Here is a 23,900-nt window from a genome sequence, read left to right as displayed (position 1 = left end):
TTAGCATTAGTATTGATTTAATTTTGGTTTGGGCTTTGTTAGCATTATTTAAGTTACTAATATCAATAGCTATAAAACTTGTTGGAACAAAAGTTCTAAGTCCAACCTTGAAATAATAATACTTTAAAAGATAAAATTATAAAAAAAGTTTAAGAAATATTTATAAAATACATCACAATAAGTATATTATGTATTAAATATATCTAGAATTTCTATATATGTAATGTCGGGTTGGTTTGGTTTTGGTTTGACTTTTTTTAGTTAAAACCAAACCAACCAATTATGGTCGGTTTTTTTTTTCCAACACTAAACCAAATCAAACCAAACCATAGTCGGGTTTTTTTTCTCGGTTTGACTCGAATTATCGGGTTGGTACGGTTTGTCGGTTTTCTTTGTACACCTCTACCTGTCGTTATATATTCATCAATGTCCTCCATCATTATCTTTTAAGAGGAGCTTGATCCTAGGACCTTGTTCCTTAAGTATAGCTATAAATAGTGACTTCAATAGCCATTGTAAGGGAGAAATTCTGACAAAATTATGCTACACATTATTCCACGCTAAATAATACTTCATTTCCTGTCTGTCAATATTGTTATTGTTGTCTTCAGAAGCCTTGCTCCCGGAACCAAGTTGCATGCTATCTTATCTAAATTTTAACGCTAAGTATTGCATTTTATTTAATTTATTTATTATTTTGGGATCAAATCGATTCGCTTGTCTATAAACCATACTATAAATTCTACTGTACTATTTTACGGGTAAACATTTAGTACTGCGTGCAAAGCACGTATATAAAGACTAGCTATATTTTTTTTTTTAAAAGTTATCTTATTTCCTACACTAAGAGAAGTGATTATTTTAATTAAACTATTAGATTATGAGATCTTTGATTAAGGAAGCATACCAGCGAATAGTTTTGACAAAGCAGCAAAGTTGAAAATATCATAAATAATATAATCTTGAGTTGGCACCTCTACTGGCCAGCCAAGGGGACATGTGCAAACAGATAGAGTAATATATAAATGAATAGCGTGAAATGTGTGCAATATATTGAGTAATATATATAAAAATGAATAGCGTTAAATATATGAACGATTATACGGCTAAGAACTATTAGAAATGATTTTCAGAAACGATTATCAGAAGTAGTATTATTTTTCAACTTAAATTTTACTTGTAAAACTCAATCAATTTAATGGTGGGCGCTGGGGTATTGCTTAAAATGAGAAAAAGCCCAAAATTATCTCTTATCTTTATGTTTAGACTTAGTCATCCCTATTTTTTTTTATTTTTTTTTTTGGTTTTGCGTTCGGTGTCCCGCACCTATATTGGGGTCCGACTACATCCGTCTTCATGCTGGGAACAGGGGCGAAGTCATATGCCCAAAAGAGTGGTCAATTGACCACTCTTCGTCTGAAAATTACACTGAGTATATTGGTAAAACATTAGGTTTTATAAGTATATAACATATATTGAACACTCTTTGTGAGAGAAGTTTTTCACTTCTTTCAAGTTTGAACATTTTTGAGAAAATTTCTGGCTTCCCACTGGTCGGGAGGTCCACATTAGAGGGTAAAGTACTACCTAACAAAGGAGACGTCTTATGGAGCACTCAAATCTGAAACATTTGGTTAACAATAAAGGAGTACTTACCACTTCACCACAACCGTGGTTGGTGTCGTCCCTATTATTTCACATGGAATATTAATAGTCCCCAAACTTCCATTACTTCTTGACCTTGAGAAGATATATCGACTCAAAGACCTTGTAAAAATACTCAACAGAAGTCTTCCTTCTTTCTTTCTTAAATTTTATGTACAATCAAATCTGTTCTCATATAATAAAACAGATGAAGTACTATAAACTGATATCTCACGAGTTCTATACCAAATAGATTCATAATAATCATAATAACGGTACATGGTCATGAATTATATGGAAACCGCCATTCTATAAGCGATTTTTGAAACTTATTATACTTTAAGAATCATTACACTATTAATTTATGTAACTTGAATGTTACTCCATTAGAAATAATTAAGAGAAATATAATTAAGGGGTAATAATGACGTTTCAATCACATAGAGGTACACATACATCTATATAAATTTATATGATTTCAGACCTATATCTCTCACACAAATTAGTTTACAGCAACTACAGTCACAAAATTCATAAAAAGAAAAAAAGAAAGAAAAAAGAAAATCACCGAAAATCATGTCGTGGCAAGCATACGTCGATGACCAACTTATGGGCTCGGGCTACCTGTCCGCCGCCGCTATTACCGGCCACGACGGCGGCCTTTGGGCTAAAAGCTCCACTTTTCCTGAGGTCTTCCATTTTCTAATTTCTATCCCCTTATTATGATTTTGTGCATCATCATACTTAATCTCACGTAATCAGAGGCTGATTCGGTATTTAAGTTTTATAGGTTCAAATTCATTATGTTTTTAAGTTATGAATTTAAGTTTTATAGGTTTAAACTCATTATGTTTTTAAGTTATGAATTTATATCTACTAATTCCTTACACTTTTAGTGAGTTTTTACACTTTAATTTATACGCCACGCAGAAGGTAATGGATTCAGATGAACATAATGCTTTCAAACTGCATCTGCCCCTTATTATTATTATTATTATTATTATTATTATTATTATTATGATTTAAAGCCCGAATAGAAAAACAGTAATCTATGCATGCAGTCAACTATATAGTAAAGTTGTTTTATTATTTATTTTTTCTAATTTTGCATGCATGCTTACTCCTTTGTGATATTCATACTTTTAATGTAGTTCACACAATAGGAGATTAAGGCAATTATGGATGGTTTTACCGAACCCGGTTTACTTTATCAAAATGGCGTTCCTCTTGGTGGCACAAAATACTTGGTCGTTGAAGCGACATCAGCTAGCATTTATGGAAAGAAGGTACTATATATTTTATTTATATTTTAAGAATCTTGTTGAAATGAAACTGCAAAACTGCAGGGATGCAGCTTTCGGACAGCGGGTTCATGTGAACCTATACTTTCCATGCACACGCAGTTTAAATTTATGCATAAAATTATATTAAAATTACAATAAATAGTAGATTTGAACTCACAATTGTAAAAATATAATGGGTTCAGTGCAAATAACGGTAAATATTTGACCCATAGAACTAAAATCTTGTATCCGTTGTTTGAGCAAGTAGTCCCAATTCCTCCATGTGGGATGTACACAGATCGGGTTGCTAGCTTCCCCGGAGGATCAAACCCGTCTGGTGGAACAAGTTTGGTATACGATCTTCCCTTTATCACCAGACTGTGTTTCGATCCAGAATAAATGTATCCAGATATAACAGTGTACTAGTGGATTGTAGACAGGGTTGGCATCTCATGCCGACCCTATCTACATGGGTACTACTGTAAATGGGGACGGCATGAGAAGTACATGCATCAGTATTCATTTTGCCACTCTATTTATTAAAAATGCAGCCCCTTCTATTAATCGTCTATAGAGATCTGAGATTCAGTATTGAATTAAGTGCTCTTTAAGGATATGGTGTAATGCAAACCTAATAGTTTGAATTGATCAAGATGGTCTTACTTCAGATGGCTGTTTGTAATAATTCATTTAATCTTTTCTCATTCAGGGAGCAGGTGGTATTATTATCAGAAAGACTGTTAACACCATAATTATTGGGATCTATAATGAAAATGTGTCTCCTGGCAATAGTGCCATGGTTGTTGAGAAGCTCGGAGATTATCTCGAAGAAAATGGTTATTAATAAATCTTTTGGTAAGTATTATTCACCTTTGGTATTTCCTTCGTTTTTTTTTTTTTTTTTTTTTTTTTGCAAGATTAATGAATTTCTAACCCACTGCCTTAATTCCTTTGAAATGGTTGCAGAATTTCCTTTCAATGTGTTTGGATTGTTGTGTTTGTTGATAATAATATTGGTACTCAAGAGCTTGAGATATGATTTCTTTATGGATTCAACAGTTCTCTTTTGTATTTTTCTTTTCATGAATTTGATTTACTTATTGTCAAGTAAGACTTTGGTTTATTTCACTTGGTGTAAAGTTTGGCTTATGTAATAAAATAAATTTGGGTTATGTTATAAATACAGCTCTTGGATTTATCTGTTTAAATTTTTCTCTAGCGCTTAGCTTCTTCTTCCATGGATATTTAGTTTTCAAAATCATAAAAGTATCACGACCCAAAATTATGTGATTGACATCCGGAACCTTACCCAACCCAAATAGACTAACCATCAGACTTCTCCCACAAATTTCGGCTTAGCTTTAGAATATGTTCTTATACCGATATGTGTAGTTCCATAATATCAAATGCAACATTCGAACCAAACTCGGTGGTCTCCACTAGTAAGTAGTTACTACCAAAATATTTAATATTCCACAAAAAATTCATAGCTTAATAACTTCAAAATATCTATTTTATCAAATTATGACGTTTATAGTCAATTCATACCATTTGAATAAAATCAAATTTAATCCTTTCTCTTACCTATCTAACCAGTGCTATTCCAATACCTAAAGATTTTGAAAATGTTACACTTCTCATTTTGTAAAAATCATAAATGATAAAATTCAAATATTTTATTCCTTTATCAATAACGTTTGCCTCAAGTTTAACCTGCCAAGAAGCTTTTGGAAAACGATATCTTTATAAAAAACAACATGATACTCCATATGCAACATAATTCAAAATACATGGTGATACCCTTACCTCCTTGTCCGCACAAGCACGAAAGTATATTTTTAAACATTTTATCATGACCCAAAATTCACCGGTCGTGATGGCACCTAACCCAACCCACTAGGTAAGCCAACAAATAACTATCCAATTTCAATCTTAATAAGATAATTAAACAGAAGAAATTATCTGAATTTTATACATTTCCCAGGGGCTGGTAGTACAAATCATGAGCTTCTAAGAATAGAGTTTACAAAGCTGAAATGAAATAGATACATAGTCTATTTGATAAGTACATAACAGAGTTTTATAGATCTAAGGTTACAATGAATAAGAGACAGCCACAACCGGGACGTACGCACATCTTCAATCCAGCTCCCATCGAACACAACAACTTCAGCAGCCAACATCTGCATGCAAGGTGCAGAAGTGTAGTATGAGTACAATCGACGTCATGTACTCAGTAAGTAACAAACCTAACCTGAAGTTGAAAGTAGTGACGAGCTAACACAAAGGTCGGGTCCAATGCTAATATTCCACAACAGTTCATAACGGCATAGTACAAGTAATGAAAGAGGTATCTCAGAAATAAAATGCTCAGCTCGTTCACAGTTCCAGAAAATAGGCATGCTTTTTAAGGTATCGCAGTGAAAGCCCAAATTTTTTACCGAAAATTAAAAAAATACGAGTAAGTTTGAAAACTGTGATTTTTTCCAAAAAATCTTTTCAACAGCAAGTAAGATGTTTCATTTTAAGATAGCATGAGGAACGTACATCTCTATGCATATATCTCAAGTACGCATGACAAATGCAATGCATCTCGATGATGAGTTCATGTACTCACACTCTCAGAGTACTCAATCTCACTGTCTCGCATTCTCTCTCACTATGCTCAATGCTCAGCACACTCAAACACTCAGCGTTGTACAATACCCATTGCAGCGTGCAGCCCGATCCATATATATATATATATATATATAGTCGACTGCGCTCACTGGGGGTGCAGACTCCGGAAGGGCTTCTACAGCCCAAGCGCTATAATCTGCACGGACAACTCACGTGCTGCACGGACAAATCACGTGCTGCACGGACAACTCACGTACTATAGTATCAATATCAAAATCCGCACCGACAACTCACTGTTGATACCCAATTTTCCCTATATATTTTAAATATGCATAAATGCCTTCAAAATAACACATATATATATATATAAGCATGCACAAGGTTTTATTATTTTCCCACAATTTTAAGGGTTTAAATTGATTTATTTTCTCCCCTTTTATTCATAAAATCCCCAATAATTATTTTTCAAATTATTGTTATGATAGTTCATTTATTTAATTTCTATACTTATGCCAAAATATAACTAATATAATTTTTATGCATTTATAATTATATTTAGTATTTTTTAAGCTAAATTGCATATAATTACAATGTTAGCCCATTTTAAGATATAATTATATTTTATATGCATAAAATTAGTCTCTATATTTTTGAAATATTAATTATGTATTTTAAATCATTTTGGCATCTTAAATTATTTTTCAGAAATTACCTATTATTTTTATAAATTAAAATAGGGAAAAACTGGCTATTGAAATAATAGTCAGATTTGGCTTTCAATTGTAGCCCAAATCGAACCCAATCCTCAACCCAATTTCCTATTAAATAACCCGACTAGGACCCTACAAACCCCTACCCAAACCCGGAACCTACCTACCCAGTTGAATCCTGACCATTGATCTCCCAAATCAACGGTCCAAACAAGCCCCTTCCTTTTTTAACTCTAATCAACTCCCCTCCCCCCAAACCCTAATCACTTTTCCAATCTACCGCCTTGAGATGCTCTCATCTCCCTCTTCTCTCTCAACCTAACCCTAATCACTTTTCAATCGTCGCCTCCTTCTCCAGTCATCTCCGGCGACTACCTCTCAACCCCAAAACCTCCAATGGTCACTCCACCGCCTTGCTCATCATCTCTAAGGCCTTCAAGGATCCTGGGCCATGCCGATTTAGATCTAGGGTTTCTGTTTCTGTTACTCATGGGTTCTCCGGTGTGATTTTGGGCTAAATCACACCTTATTTATCACGATCGGCGAAGTTTACGACAGGTTCTTTCGATTTCTATTTGGGTTTCCTTTGAAACCATAACTCTCGTCTGAATCTCTCAGATCTGCACTATTTTATGCTTTAAGTCTGTTTCTTTCTATGCTTTGCACTATTCTCGAACTTTTTCTGAAAGATCCTCAACTTTAAACCGATTTTGCTTTCTTTAAAAATTAGGGTTCCTCGGAGTCCTTTCTACACTTGTTTTGACTGATTTTCTTTATGATTAAACCTCTTTCCTTGCTTATTTTTGACCGATCTTATGTTCTTACTGCTTTTTAATTCGCCTATGTCAAAAGCCCTAATTTCTAAGGTTTCTTTGCTTTGGTTCTGTGTGTTAGCTTGTTTACTTGATTCTTGTTAATCTTCCGTGGTCACCATGCTTCGAATGTATTTTACTGAATCCTTAGCCTACTTATGTCACTTTTGTATGACTATGCTTATTTGTTTGTTTATCTCTTGCTTCTTTCTGTCAATATGGCTAACCCTGTCAGTTTGCTACGTCTGTCTGATCTTCTCTATTTATATGTTGCAATATAGAATCATGACCTTTCTTGATTTGATTCTGATTTCCTTAATTGATGGCTTGATTGCAAGATTTTCTTTCAAAACCCTAAAATTATACTCGTCTATTTAAGCTGACTGATTTTATTACCTTATTTGCTATGATGCTTTATTTATACTGAGTCGTGTCCTTAATTGAGGCTTTATGAATTTAGTCCTAATTGAATACTCTATACCTATTGAACCTTGACTCCTTCCTTATTTAGTCATGCACTGATTTTTCTTCTTGCCTTATATGATACTGAACCTTCCCGTTTGATTTGATTCCCTTAACCTAAGGGAGTACTTCCTTGATTCTCCAATTGATTGATTCTGAGTTCTTCAATTATTATGTTACTATGATTCTTACCTTATTTCACCACCTATTTTCAACTATAAATACCCTAAGTCTTTCATTAACAGACGGGCACACTTGGTTTTTAAAACTATCTCTCTTACTAAAAAATCTTTGCTCTCCCCTCTCTCTTGTGCTATTTGCTGCTATTAGTCGGCTGCAAGCCAAGGCCAATCATCTCTGCTCTCTTGTTCTTTCATTCTGTTTACTTCTCTCTTCACTGGTATATCCTAGTTTTAATTTAAAGCCTCAACAACAACATGCTTCTCTTATTGCTTCGGTTTCTCTTATTTCTAGTCTGCTTGTACTTGTGGTTCTGTTGTGAAACTTGTAGTTGGGTTACATTACTAGCATGCTATTATGTCTCCCCTTCCCTTTAGATTAATGTATTCCCTTATGTGTGTTTCAAAGCATGCCTTGTCAATTGTATTTTATTTACCATCTTATGAATCCCATATCCCTATCCCCCTATATGTGTTTATGTTCTCCCTGACTGGTTTGTGATTATGCCAGTGTCAACTATTTCTGAGCATGTCCAAACCAGTCCTAAGATCCTTGCTGGGGTTATGTGTTTGCAGTCAAATGTCTGTGTATCCCCAAACCTCTTTACCCCTGTGTGACTATTGAATTCATTTGGATTCAGTTGTGTGTGAGCCTATCTTAAGGTGTTTGAGCTTTGTTTACCACTCCAACCTCTTTTCAAACAACCTCAGTTGCTTTACTAATGGCTTTTAAAACAGACTTTTAAATCCAATTTTTAATAAACCTCTTTCAACTTGTGTCCTGCACTTTTACTTTACTCTTAATCAATAAGTTCTGCCCCCTCTAGTATGAGTACTGCCTTGGGATCCTCTTGAGAGAACCTCTAAACTCTGGCATACTGAGGCTGACTTTTCCAGACTGCACTGGTTGAATGCTTGGTTGCTAAGTCTAGGTGTAAGCATTGTCCAGGGTCCTTGAGACCCTTAGGGAACTTTGATGCACCTAGACTCTGATTTGTCTATGGAAATGAGGCTTGTCAGACCATTGGAGGCATTGGAAAACTTGGGCCTAATTGCAGGCTCCCTATAGAATAGCTTCTTGATTTCTATTTCTACTTATGTAATTCATTTATTGGCCTGTAGTAATTTCTAAACAGATATTTGGGGTATTTAGTAAAAGGTTGGGTAGATGTATACTTTATGGGGTAATATGGGTAGAAATCCTGCTCTTAGGATACTCCTTTTCAAATCTGCATGCCTTACTCAGTAGAAAACATGCTCATAGGTTTGCTCTTGTGAATCCGATTGCTTTTGCCTAATAGAAATCATGCCTATAAGATCTCATTTCCAATTTCTTTTGCATCATATAGAAACCATGTTCATAAGATTCTGCATTTGTCATGTTAGAAATCATGTTTCTAGGTTCCAAACCATTATGTCTTAAATCAGTAGATGTCATGCCTGTAGGACTTAATTCCGATTCAGTTCTAATAAGTCTTTCCAAATGTTACTGCAAATTGACTAAAACCACTAATACGCATAGAACCATGCCTATAGGGATTTTTATTCACAATTATGTCTGATAATATAATTAGCCTAATAAATCAATTTCATTTCGCCTAGTTTACTTCTTAAAACTGGTCTTATTAAGTGTCAATATTTCCTAAAACCAGTTCTTTCAAAATTGCATTAATCACATTAGATATCATGCCTATAGGTATTAATTTCAAAAGAACATATTTGTTTCTGCATTAACATAAACACAGTCTACTGCATATAGGCAAGCCTTAGGGCGTTTTTCAAAACTGTATTTCTCTGAAAATGTTTCGGTCACTTAATGCTTTCTAATTCTAATAAGCTTTTAAAAAAAGGAATCCCTAGGCAACTACTAGTTTATAACTTATGGGTATAAAAGGTTTGGTCTGTTTCTGCATAGTCACTTAGAGATCCTGCTTTAGGACTTTGATTAATAAGGACCTTAACTGTGTTTGAGTCGTGCTGCTTGTATGTTTGTTTGAGGAGGAAACTGTGAGCCTCTTAATTGCTCCCATTATGTGAAAGTCCTAAGTGTTTTGACTGTCGCCTTAGAGTTTTCGCCTTTCTAAACCTTAGAGGTACGTCTAGAACTAGTTATAGGTAGAGGTCCTAACTCCCTCCGGGACCGTTAATAAGGGATGGGTAGAAAACAAAATAGGTATCAGTGACCAAACACTCGCTTTGCATGATCAATAAGGGGATGGAAAGGGTAGACATGGGATGTGATGAATATGCGTTAATGTCATGTGTAGCCCCTCATTGAGGAGTGTTTACCGGACATTGCGTGGGGTGATCCTATGGGACAAATCTTTACCAAATCCTTCTCTATTCAAAATTTTTCATCTTTTACAACTTGTTCAAACCTTTATCTTACTACTTGAACTATCCAACGTGCTTTACTTGCAACTCATTTGATTCAACTATTTATATGGACTAATTTGTAAATATAAGTTCGGTCGGGACCCACAGTTGTGGACTAAAAGGGGTGCCTAACACCTTCCCCTCGAGGTTATTTCGAGCACTTACCCTAATCTCTGGTAATGCAAACCAACTCAAGAGTTAATCACTCTAGGTGCCCTAACGCACCATAATCCGTTAGGTGGTGACTCTTCAAATACCCAATCCCAAAAGGAAATGAGTCATTACACCCCGTGAATATCGAAACCCGGACTTTTCTCCGTGGAGGAAAAAAGGGGCGTGCGACACTCACATGCTATAGTATCAATATCAGAATCCGTACGGACAACTTACGTGCTATAGTATCAATATCCTCACAATTAAGCCCTCGACCTCACTCAGTCATCAATCTCTTCAGTCTCTTTCTCTCTCGGGCTCACAATGACATGAAACTAGCCCGAAAACAATGATATGATGTATCAATAAATAACAACAGAGACTGCAATATGATATGCATATAAATGCGTATGACTAATTATATAAAGCAATGAAAGCAAATAACTCAACAACAGAAATGACCTTTGTGGGTCCTAACAGGATGATCATGAAGCCTAGACATGGTGTCTAACATGGTTCACAGCTCAAGTACGTAGAAATTTCACGATTACAGGTAAGATCAGGTAACTACATAATACCACAGAAATAGCATAGTCACAATTCACACGGTGCACGCTCACACACCCGTCACCTAGCATGTGTGTCACCTTAATACCAATCACATATCACGTAATTCGAGGTTTCATACCCTCAGCACTAAGTTTAGAAGAGTTACTTACCTTGAACAAGTTAGTTCTAATACCGAGCAAGCCAACTGATGCTTCAAGAACGCCATTACGTGCGTAGCGACCTCCGAACGGCTCAAAATTGGCCAAAATCAACACAAATACATCAAATAAAGCACAAGAAAACAATTCCAAATGATAAAGATCGAATCCTTAATCAAAACCCAAAACTGGCCAAAAATCATATCTGGGCCCGTACCTCGGAACCTGACAAAACTCACAAAATCTGACAAATCATTCATTTACGAGTCCAACCATACTAGTTTCACTCAAATCCGACTCTAAATCTCTGTTCAAAACTCAAAAATTCATATTATGAAACGTTAGGCTAAAATCCCCCAATTTTCCTCTTTAATTTCATTAACCAATTGCTAAAAATAAAGATGGATTCATGAAATATAATCAAAACTGAATAGAGAAAACTTACCCCAATCCTTGTGATAATATTTTCTCCAAAAATCGCTCCATTCCGAAGTCCATAGCTCAATATGTGATAAAATGACCAACCCTCGAACTTATAACATTCTGCTTAGCGATTTCGCATTTACGGACAGATCGTCGCATCTACGACCACCGCTTCTGTGGTAAAAACTTTTCTTCTGTAAAAATAGCCTTGCCCAGCAACCCCCGCACCTACGGATATAAAGTACCACTTTTGTGAAGATTTTCGCACCTGCGCTTCCAATCTCGCATCTGCGCGCACGCAGTTGTGCTCAAAAATCCGCTTCTGCGGTCTTCCTCACCCAGCCTCTTCTCGCTTCCACAACTCCGCTAACACTTCTGCGACCATCGCACCTGAACAAATTAGCCGCAGGTGTGGTCATACCAGAACCAGCAGCAACTAGCAATAGCAATATAAAGGAAAATAATCAGAAATCAATCTGAAACACGCTCGAGCTCCTCGAGACCTCGTCGAAGTATACCAACAAGTCCCTCGTGATTACCCAAAAGGTCATCTTATGTTTTAGAACTAGATTCTGTGTTCTTAAGCATTAAAATATCATTTTTATCCTCCTCAATTTGTGTGCGCAGCCCGACATATTTCCGAACAACTTTTATGTTGAAAGTTGATAAAAATAAGAATTTTTCCTTAAAAAGTTGATTTTAGTTGACTTCGATCAATATTTTAAGTAAACGGATCTGGACCCGTGTTTTGAAGGTCCCGGTGGGTCCGTAATGAAATATGGGACATAGGCGTATGCACGAAATTGAATTCCGAGGTCCCTAGCTCAAGTTTGGAATTTTTGTTAAAAATTAAAAGTTTGAAAATCTAATAGTTTTAAACAATTGATTGATGTTTGGCCTTTTTTATACCGGGTCCATGTTATGGTTACGGATCCCGGTCTAATATGATATTTATAACTTATTTGTGAAATTTGATGAGAAACAGGGTTTGTTTGACGTGATTCGGATGTCCGATTGAGAAAACAGAAATTTTAAAGTGTTCTTGAGAATTTCATTTGATTTGGTGCTAAATTCTTAATTCTAGGTATTATTTTGGCAGTTTGATCACGTGAGCAAGTTCGTATGATGTTTTAAGACCTGTGTGCATGTTTGGTTTAGAGCCCCGAGGGCTCGGGTGAGTTTCGGATAGGTTGCGGGATGTTTTGAACTTAGAAAATCTGGGTTTTTTTGTGCTTCGACTGATATCTGGTGTGTCCTTCTTCGCATTTGCGAAGGTACGCTCGCGAACGCGAAGAGTGAACTGGACTGAGTGAGTTTTCTTTTTCGCAAACACGAAGGTTAGGTCGAAAACGCGGAGCGATGAGGGCTTTACCCTTCGCGAACGCGACAAGCTCAACGCGAATACGTAGTGTTATGGACCTAGGAGAGGGATCAGTGGGTTGTTCTATGCGAACACGAGCCAAGGCTCGTGAACATGATGGCCAGGGGGGACAGACCATCGCAAATGCGTGCAATCGTTCCTGAACGCGTAGGCCTTCTAAGCCGCTACCCTTCGTGAACGCGAAGAAGGTCTGACGCCTGTGACTTAAAACAGAATCAAAAAACGGGATTTAGCCATTCTTTCAAAAATTTCAAAACTTGAAGACTTAGAGGCGATTTTCAAAAGACATTTTCTTCCCCAATTTTTTGGTAAGTGATTCTAAACTACTTTCTTTCAATTATCCATTGCATTTCATGAATTTCTAACCTAAAATCTAGAGTGTTCATGATAGAATTGGCGGTTTCGATAGAAACTAGGGATTTGAAAAATTGGGGATCTAGACCTTGAATTGAGGTCGGATTCCAAAACCAATAATATTGTCACGACCCAAACCGATGGGCCGCGACGGGCACCCGATACCTTACTCAACCGAGTACCAACATAACGTATCTTTTCATGTCATACTATCATGGATAACGGAGCCGGAAGACTAAAGATAAGTAGAATAAAACATGTGAAACCAACTTATACATAAGACATACGGGCTTATAAGACCAAAATAACTACTCGTACACTGAACATAGGCCAACAAGGCCATACAATCATTTTACGTACATGACATCTATCTACAGGCCTCTAAGAATACATAATTTTCATAAAGGTCGGGACAGAGTCCTGTCATACCAAACAATACACGTCTAAATCATACTAACCAAACAAGCAACTCTGAAGCAAATGGAGTGCATCAACATCTTCCGCTGAGCTGATAGCCTACTTGGAGGGCTCTCGACCTGTCTATCAGGACCTGCGAGCATGAAACGAAGCGTCCCCAGGTAAAATGGATGTCAGTACAAATAATGTACTGAGTATATAAGGAATGAAAATCAGTAAATAATAAACATGAGAGAAACATGGAGTAAAAGGCTCGACATGTACATTTGCATAGCTCTGTAAATTATTTCATTTTTATAATGTCATGCATATGCGTATAAATATCATACCATGCATGGGTGTATGTGTTCATAACATCATCAAGCCTCTGAGGGCATCCCATCATATCATCTCGGCCTCTGTAGGCAAATCATCAACGTATACCAGCTGATCAGGTGGTGGTGCGTATATAACGCCGTAACCTTTGCCCATATCTCATATACATATATTTACATACATATATACGCGTATATAACGCCATCTGGTCATGGGTCAATGTACATGTAAATGAATGCAATGCATGAGAATTACGTTAATAAAATCTTTCGGAACATCATAAGACCATTATGCCCTTGATTAATATCATGAAATAAACCTTATCTACTTACGTATTTTCTGAGACCTATGAACATATGAAAGAATACTAGGACACATGGAGAATCAAGAACATAGGCACCTCTAATACTTCTATGAATAGAGTCATTTATGGAAGTTGGGCATTTTCTCGCTTCGTTCATATCGTATAGATCATGCCAAAAGAAAGAAGGGATAGCCTTAATATACCTGGAGTAGGGAAAAATCCATATGATATTCTTGGAAAAGATTGCACCATACTCCTTATATGTTGCTAAGGTTCTAATAATTCTCGTTGGAATCGTTTGGTTGCAAGAAGTTCTGTCGAAAACTTGTAGGAATTGCTTGAAGAATTCATGTTGCTAATATGCAAAGCTCACGACTGGTTGTTAGAAATGAATCATATTGTAGTGTTTTGTAGGAATTGTAAGAATTCATGTTTAGTAATATGTCAAATATTCCATCTGATTGTAATGTCTTGAAAATATTAAAAATGGAGTATTATGTAACTAAGGCATTAGTTTGCCACCTAATCAGAGATGGCCATGAGTCATTTATTTAATTTAGTGGCTTGCTGCCACGTTCATGATTTGATGCTTATCCAAAGTTTTTAATTACTTTAATTAGGTAATATCACGCTACTCAGTAATTAACCAATTACCTGTATAATTAAGAATTACCTCAAATTAATTAAAATTCTGCTTATTTTTAATACAATTTATACATCCCACTACCATGGTTATATGGTACCTTGTAAGGTACTAGTCCACAAGTATCGGGTATTATTGCTCGGTCCGTATTTTATCCCAACATGCCAAACTTGAACGAAAATTCATTTTCCTTGACTTGCTTCCCCTCTCACCTTCACGAATTTACTCATCACTTGCTTGAAATAACATAATCCTTATAATCTCCAAATAATCTTTTTCTTGGACTAATATAATACTGCAGGACGTAATATCATCGTAATATAATACTGCGGGGCGTAACATCATTCCCACCTTTGGAACATCCGTCCTCGAATGTTGACTGATAATCTTATCATTCTCATAACCAATAGGTCTTGTGAATACTTTAGTACTTGTCTTGCCATATAGGCGACTATTCTGTGAATGAATCCCAAAGGTCAGGGCATTCCCCCCTTTGACCCTCTTTCTCACACCACGACTTGTACTTGGAATCTTTATAATCTCGTAACTGTTGCTACCTTCTATCATGCAGTTGTAAACATATAAAATTTATTGGGTCTAATCCATACAAAATTTGGATTAAATTCAATTGGGTTAAATAATTAATTTGGGCTTTACAAGTTAAATTAGTCCATTTTATTATTTTCGAGCCCAAGGTCCATTTCATCTTAAGGCCCAGACTTATGCCATGTGACATGGCATATCCAGTCAAACTCCAAGCCAATAAGGTGATGCCACATGTTAAATAATGTGGCAGTCCAAGTGAAAAAGCAAGAACCAACCACAAGTCACCAAGTGGCTAAAATGACATGGGCCAATCAGAATCAAGCAAGAGAGTTCTTATGTAGCTGGACTGTCTATCCTTTACAACTATAAATAGAGGGGTTACATAACACTCGGGGAACATTCAGAGTTGGAGAAGAGAATTTCTCAATTGGTGAAGGCATCCACAAATAGAGAAATCAATCATCAAGTGCTTAGTTTTTCAACAAAGGAGTGATCTAATGGAGTTCTTCCCGGAGATCAACCCGTAACAACAAAGTGTTGCTCGACGTTCTTGGAGATTAAATACATCTAAGGAGTCTACATTATCCTACATTCGAGAAAGACGTTTCTCAAGCCCTCGAATCATAGAGAATTTTAGAGAGGAGAATCAAGGGATACATAGAATTGTACTCACCAATATTTATCAATAAAATCTCTTTTTCTTTATATTATTTTTGTTGCAGATTATTTTTCGTCTTACAAAAATTTGTTGCAAACAAATTTTGGCATGCCCAGTGGGACCAATTCTGCCCTTCATCTCTCCTTCTTGCAAGTTGAAAACTACAAACTTCAGAACTACTGCTACAATGGCATTCCACAAGCGTGATGTTTTCATGCAAAGATGATACTGTTGCCGCATCCGCTGAGCTCAGTCATGTTGGCCCAATCACTCGAAGCAAGTTCAAGGCTAGTGGCTTGGATAGATCCGAATACTTCGCCTCCTTGGAGATGTCAAAGAAAAATATATCTCATATGATGTTCGCAACCGCAATCTCTGGGGGCAACACCCCATTCTCGATGCTTGACAAACTTTCTCAAATAGCCTCAAACCATGGCGGATTTGAGGATTTGGTGGATTCTTCAGTTTCAACAAAAGTTAATGCCTTGATGATTGACACAACTAACATGGACGAAAAGTTTGCCATGATGGAACCGACTATAGAGGTCTTGAAGAAATCTGTTGAAGAGACTCATGAGCAAATTGGAGGCTTATGCACCTGGAGAGTCGAGCCATGTCCCTCCTAGTTCACCTGTCTTCACCTACCAAAAAATAGCTATTGAGGAATCATTTTCAAAGTTAAACATTCAAAAGGAAAAGCAATCTACTTCAGTTGCGGCGTTATCTGTCCAACAATTGCAAGGCATGATAACAAACACTATCAGAGCTTAATATGGCGGACCATCGCAAAGTTCGTTGTACTACTCTAAGCCTTATACGAAGAGGATTTATTGTTTAACCATGACACCTAATTATCAACCACCAAAGATACATCAATTTGATGGCAAAGGGAACCCAAGGCAACATATTTCCCACTTTGTCAAGACTTGTACCAATGCTGGAACGCATGGTGACCTTTTGGTAAAACAATTTGTTCGTTCTCTAAAAGGGAATGCATTTGACTAGTATATTGACTTGGAGCTCGAGTCCATTGATAGCTGGGAGAAACTTGAGAAGGAATTCCTCAATCGTTTTTACAGTACCCGAAGAACTGTAAGCATGATAGAGTTGACAGGGACCAAGCTATGGAAGGATGAACCCGTGGTGGATTACATTAATTGTTGGAGGGCATTAAGTTTGGACTGCAAAGATTGCCTTTCAGAGATATCTGATGTGGATATGTGCATTCAAGGAATGCACTGGGGCCTTTTGTACATTCTACAAGGGATCAAACCGCGAACTTTTGAAGAACTTGCAACACGAGCGCACGACATGGAGTTAAGCATCGCAAGTCATGGAAAGGCATCTCCATTTGCTGATCAAAAGGAGTTCAAGAAAAATGTTGCATCGAAGAACCAAACCAAAGAATCAATGGCGGTGAAAGCAACTTCTGTGAAGGTCACTACTAAGTAAAAAGTGAAGGAGGATAAGACCACGAGTCAATATCCCAAAGAGGAGAAGTGTCGTCCCACCTTGAAGGAATTAGAGGCGAATGTTTATCCATTTCCAGATTCAGACGTACCTACAATCCTTGATGAACTGCTGGACAAGAAAGTCATTGATCTCCCTGAATCAAAAAGGCCAGAGGAAATTGGCAAAGTTGGCGATCCGAAATACTGCAAGTTTCATCGCGTCATTAGCCACCCTACAGATTAATGCTTCATCTTGAAGGATAAAATCATGGGTCTTGTAAGTGAAGGAAAAATCATCATAGACATGGATGAAATGGCAGAAGAAAATCATGCAAGTATCGCGCTCAAGGAAAATAAGTGTTCAAAGTTGCATAACGTGTCAAGCATTGCCGTCTTACAATTTGGAAGTTTCGAGCCTGTTGAAGTTGATCTTCCAAGGAAAACTCTTGAAGGTTCACTAGAGCTAGACAGTCGCTCCAAAGACAAAAACGACGAGTGTTGGATTCTAGTCACTCACAAGAAGAGAAAACACCAGGCAATTTTGAGGCTACGAATTCCTAATTCAAGAGCGATGATGAGCAATGCAGATAGGCTACAATCACCAAGAAATATCAAATCTTCTACTAGCAAGAAGATTAAAAGTGCCTTATCGCTGAAGTTCCGAAAGCCCATCACATTGCATGATTTCTTTCCGGGAAAATTCCTTCATGGAGGTCACGTTAGTGCAACTCATGTAGTTTCTAGTACTGGCGAAACAAAGGAAAGCAACGATGAGCTTGCTCCAATGAAAACACATGAACATTAGGATAATGGAAAAGTTATCACATGTTGTGCAACAATTTCATTCACAGATGATGACTTGCTGCTGGGGTCTAAGCCACATAACAGACCTTCATTTGTTGTAGGGTCCATTCGGAAACAACATCTCAATCACATACTTGTTGATGATGATTCGGCTGTCAACATCATGCCAAAGATGGTGCTAAAAAAACTTGGGATCTCTATAGATGAGCTATCCAAAAGTAACCTAACAATCCAAGGTTTCAACCAAGGAGGACAACGAGCTATAGGTATGATCCGCGTAGGAATATCCATTGGTGAGATGAATTCAAACACCCTGATTTACGTCATAGATGCTAAAACATAACACAACTTGTTGCTTGGACGTCCTTGGATTCATTAGAATGAGGTGGTATCATCTACTTTGCATCAATGTCTGAAGTACAGAAGAGATGGTGAGATAGTAAAAATTGATGCAGACATCAAGCCTTTCACTAAGACAGAGTCATACTTTGCAGATGCAAAATTCTACCTAGATTCTTGTGAACCAAAAGTGGAGAAACCATCATCAGATGAAGAAGCTAGTGTTAAGTTAGAAGAGGAAAATGAGGCTCAATAGACTACCACCAAGCTGCCTAAGAAGGGAACGGAAGAAGTCTCCATTAAGATATCATCATCTGAAGGTGGCATACAGACAAAGACTGAGGAGCATCTGGTTTTTCGCTATGTTCCACATGAGCGTCGAAAGAAAGGGCAACCTTTTCTACAGGAATGTACCCCAAAGAAGCAAATGAGTCACAAAGATATCCAACATTTGAAGGAGCATATGACTATACCAGTTGCACAAATCCCATCCGTGACTGGTGAGTCTGCTAAAGGCAATCTCCAAGCTGATTAAAAAGGGCACTATGATCCTAAGGCCTTCATACTGCTTGAAAAGTCTAGTTATGACTTCTACAATCTATCACAACTAGGAGAACTCAAAGATGAAGTCACTGGTGAAAAGATACATGGGCTCAATAAGTCCCAAATGAAGTTGAGAAAGCAAGGGCACTATGTCGCCACTCCAAAGTTTGGGTTAGGGTTCAGTTTGGCAGAGCCTCTTCAAATTTCATCAAAGAGAAGCAAAGAGATAGCTTCATCACAATACTCTCAGTATAGGAGATGAAGGAAGTTAAAGGCAAGAAAATAAAACAATGGGCTTCAGTATTTGATCGCATTTGAGGCTCAACCCCTCCGGTCTCGGTGTTTGAAAGGCTAAGTCACAAAGGTGAACGTGTATCTTCCAAACATCTAAAAGAAGTTTCCACTACCTCAAAGACCTCTGTCTTTTGTCGCCTAGGGACCACAAGGAAGTCTACATCTAGAAAGATACTGTCAAAATACATGGAGCAAGTCCATGAGGAGCGGGATCATTTTGAAGTTGTTGCTAACAAAGAAATCTGTAGTGTTTTCCCATCACGTTTGAAGAGGAAGTCTATTTTGTCAATATCCATAGATGGTCCGCTGAAGGTGCAAAGGAGAACCATTGTCTACACTTGCTAGCCTCATAAAGAAGCAAATAAAGAGAAAGAAGCCATGCCGACCATCCAAGGAAGTCAAAGAGAAAAGTCAGATTTTGTGGAAACATCCTATCACGTAACTGTGGAAAATAGCCCATGCTTTAACGTGAATGATAAAGTACATGAGGCTCACTCTCAGCTAGAAGATGGAGGGCAATCAACTGTGGATGAGCTTAAAGAACTCAATTTAGGTACTCCGAAAGATCCACGCCTCACCTTCAGTAGTGCGCTGCTTACGCTTCAAGAGGAGAAGGAATACTCCAAGTTGTTGACCGAGTACAAAGATGTCTTCGCTTGGTCGTATAAAGAAATGCATGGTCTTAGTCCTAAGGTAGTTGTTCATCATTTAGGGATCAAAAGTGGAGCACGTCCTGTGAAGTAGTCACAACGTATGTTTCGACCCGAGCTTGTATTACATATTGAAGTTGAAGTCAACAAGCTCATCGAGGCGGGGTTTATTCGAGAGGTGAAGTACCCATCATGGATATCGAATATTGTACCTATCAAGAAGAAGAATGGTCAAATACGTGTTTGTGTTGAATTTCGAGACCTGAACAAGGCATGTCCAAAAGATGACTTCCCGCTACCAATCATTGAACTCATGGTTGATGCTACAATAGGGCATGAAGTTATGTCATTCATGGATGGGTCATCCAGATACAATCAAATCAGAATGTCTCCAAAAGGATGAAGAGTGTACTGCTTTCCGAATTCCAAAAGGGATATATTGCTACAAAGTGATGCCCTTCGGTATGAAAAATGCTGGTTCTACCTACCAACGCGCAATGCAAAACATCTTCAACGACATGCTTCGTAAGAGGGTTGAATGCTACGTCGATAAATTAGTGGTGAAGAGGAATAGTAAGCACTACCACCTTGAAGACCTTCGAATTGTTTTTGAAAGGTTAAGAAAATTTGACCTGAAGATGAATCCACTCAAGTGTGCATTTGGAGTTACCTCAGGAAAGTTTCTTGGCTTCATTGTGCATCATCGTGGAATTGAAGTTGATCTTGGAAAGATTGACGCCATTCAGAAAATGCCCAAGCCAAAGAACTTGAGGGAGCTTTGAAGTCTCCAAGGAAACTTAGCATTCATCGGGAGGTTCATCTCTAATCTAGCCGGACGATGTCAACCATTCAATCATCTATTGAGGAAGAATATCCCTTTTCATTGGGATCAGTCATGTCAAAATGCTTTTGAAAGCATCAAAACATACTTGCTGAATCCACCTGTGTTAGGGGAGCCAATGCTTGAGAAGCCATTGATACTCTACATCGCGGCACATGAACGTTCACTTGGAGCACTACTTGCTCAAGAGAATTAGGAAGGAAAGGAACAAGCCTTGTACTACCTTAGTCGAACTCTGATAGGAGCTGAGTTGAACTATACGCCTGTTGAGAAAATATGTTTAGCGTTACTTTATGCAATAAATAAGCTAAGGCATTATTTTGAAGCATACACCATCAAACTCATCTCTTAAGTAGATCCCATGAAGTTTGTGATGACTCGACTTGTTTTTTCTGGATGCCTAGCAAGATGGTCCATATTGTTTAACCAATATAAGATCACATACACACCTCAAAAAGCTGTGAAAGGACAAGCACTAGCCAATTTTCTAGCTGATCACCCTCTTCCGGCAGAAAGGGAGCTTTCGGATGAGTTTCTAGATGAAGACGTTTTGTTCATCGAAGAATTTCCACCATGGACAATGTTCTTTGATGGATCTGAACGTCATAATGGTGCGACGGCATGTGTTGTGTTGATCTCTCCAGAAAGACAAGTCTTGCCATTCTCCTTTGTTTTAGGTGAAACATGCTCCAACAATGCCGCAAAGTACCAAGCTTTGATCATCGGTATCAAAATGGCATTAGAAATGAAGATTCTACAGTTGGAGATCTATGGCGACTCTAAGCTGATCATCAACCAACTTTTGGGGTGTTACGAGGTAAAGAAGGAAGATCTATTGCCATTCCATGAATACGCTTCTGGTTTACTTGAAAAATTCGACCGAGTGTTCTTAAACCACGTCCCAAGAGAAGAAAATCGCAAAGCTGATGGTTTGGCTAACTTGGCCACGGCGATGGCACTTGGAGAGAATGAGTCAAAAAAGGTATATGTGTGTCATCGATGGGTTATTCCTAGACTTCTGGATCTTCAAATCAACGAAAGCTATCATACGTCTATTTGAGTGATTGAAGAAGAAGATTGGAGAAAACCGCTGATAGAGTACCTTGAACATCGAAAGTTACCTGAAGATCCACGACAAAGAACAAACATCAAACGAAGAGCACCACGATTCATCTTCTATAAGGGGACATTGTTTCGCCGCTCTTTTGGAGGACTATTCTTGCGATGTCTTGACAAAGAAGAAGCCCGCCAAGCGATGGAGAAAGCACATTCTGGCTCATGTGGAGCACACCAATCTGGTCCCAAGCTCCATTTTCGCATCAAGAGGATGGGCTACTACTGGGCGACAATGGTGAAGGATTGCATGGATCATGTCAAAAGATGTCAAGCGTGTCAATTTCATGCCAACTACATCCACCAACCTCCAAAGTCTCTACACCCAACTGTAGCTTCATGGCCTTTTGATGCATGGGGACTTGACGTTGTTGGACCACTTCCAAAGTCATCAAAGGTACAAATGTACATATTGGCCGCTACGGACTACTCTAAATGGGCGGAAGCTGTTCCACTCTAGGAGGTGAAAAAGGAAACCGTTGTCGATTTTATCAAGTCATATATAATTTTTAGGTATGACATACCAAGATACATAATCTCTGATAATGGAACACCATTTGACAACAAGCTCGTGAAGATTCTATGCGAGAAGTTCAGTTTCAAACAACATAAGTCTTCAATGTATAATGCACCTGCCAACGGCCCTGCTGAAGCTTTTAACAAGATGCTTGGTAACCTTTTGAAGAAAGTTGTTGCAAAGAACAAGAGAGACTGGCATGAGAGAATTGGTGAATATTTGTGGGCATACCGGACAACCTTCAGAACTGCTACACAAGCAACTCCTTACTCTTTGGTATATGGCGTAGAAGCAGTCTTGCCGTTGGAGCAACAAATTCCATTATTGCGGATAGCAATCCAAGAAGGACTCACGTCCGAAGAGAATGCTCAACTTCGCCTAGCAGAGTTAGAGGCACTGGATGAGAAAAGATTGGAAGCGCAACAAAAGTTGGAATGCTATCAAGCTCGACTAGCTAGAGCCTTCAACAAGAAAGTGCGGCCACGATCATTCCAAGTGGGAGACTTAGTCCTAGCTGTTCGACGACCCATAATCCTCAACAAACGCATAGGCGACAAGTTTACCTTAAAGTTGGATGGGCCATATGTTGTGAAAGAAACTAAGGATGGTCTCAGAGTTGGTCCGATCAACGGAAAGTTTTTGAAGTTGTACTTCCCATGAAAGTCTCAACGCTCCTCGACGCACGAGCCTAAACTGCAAGGCATGAAGCTCCTTAATGCATGAGCCTAAACTGCATGCTGCTATGCTCAGCGACGCACGAGCCTAAACTTCAAGTCATGAAGCTCCTTAATGCACGAGCCTAAATTGCATGCAGCTACACTCCTTGACGTACGCCTAAACTGCAAGTCATGACGCTCCTTGATGCATGAGCCTAAACTGCACGTTGCTACACTCCTGGCCTGCATGAGTCTAAACTATGTACGGCCCAAAAAAATAGTCTGCTAGGTTGAAAACCTCGAAAGAGGCGGCCTAGGCCAAAAAAAAAAAAAAGTCAGCTAGGTTGAAAACCTCGTGAGAGGCGGCCTAGGCAAAAATCAAGACCCAAAAACACACACACACACACCCCTCTAAACTACGTTATGACTTGATCCTCTTCACCGAGGTACGTAGACAGCTTAGAGTTTTATTCTAAGTTCAGTCGCATGAGTTTTAAAAAAATAAAAGTTTGGTGTCATCGGATCATTGCACTAATTCTTTCAAGTATATAGGCACATATCTATGAGGAAAAGAGATGATTTGCTTTGAAGTATAAAAGATGTTTTATTGCTTCAATAGTACAAAAGTTGACACATCAAAAAATGGCGAGACAAAAGGAATTAGACGTTTCCTATACAAAAGCCTAAGTCATGAAAATGATCGTAA

General features: G+C 37.9%; 2 protein-coding genes across 3 annotated transcripts; both read left to right on the top strand.

Annotated features, from left to right (window-relative positions):
* The first annotated feature begins 2,173 nt into the window (after nt 1-2,173).
* Nucleotides 2,174-4,015, top strand: LOC104231500 (profilin-2-like). Of its 2 annotated transcripts, none has more exons than XR_011400529.1 (4): nt 2,174-2,334; nt 2,796-2,930; nt 3,637-3,782; nt 3,894-4,015. XR_011400529.1 is itself a non-coding variant. In XM_009784509.2 (4 exons), exons 1-3 carry the CDS (start codon nt 2,221-2,223, stop codon nt 3,769-3,771), a joined length of 372 nt encoding a protein of 123 aa, XP_009782811.1. In that variant the 5' UTR covers nt 2,174-2,220; the 3' UTR covers nt 3,772-3,782; nt 3,894-4,015. The 2 variants fall into 2 exon arrangements, 1 of the variants encoding a protein (XP_009782811.1); XM_009784509.2 differs by having other exon boundaries at nt 2,808-2,930.
* A 17,254-nt stretch (nt 4,016-21,269) lies between these two features.
* LOC138870258 (uncharacterized) lies at nt 21,270-23,198 on the top strand. Its single transcript, XM_070148053.1, has 3 exons — nt 21,270-21,890; nt 22,026-22,426; nt 22,535-23,198. The coding sequence occupies exons 1-3, from the start codon at nt 21,270-21,272 to the stop codon at nt 23,196-23,198; spliced, it is 1,686 nt and encodes a 561-aa protein (XP_070004154.1).
* Nucleotides 23,199-23,900: the final 702 nt, after the last annotated feature.

This window comes from Nicotiana sylvestris, chromosome 6 (genome assembly GCF_000393655.2).
Source record: "Nicotiana sylvestris chromosome 6, ASM39365v2, whole genome shotgun sequence".
NCBI classification, from domain to species: Eukaryota; Viridiplantae; Streptophyta; class Magnoliopsida; order Solanales; family Solanaceae; genus Nicotiana; species Nicotiana sylvestris.
The sequence above is the reverse complement of the archived record's forward strand: the minus strand, read 5'-3'. Positions and strand labels throughout refer to the sequence as shown.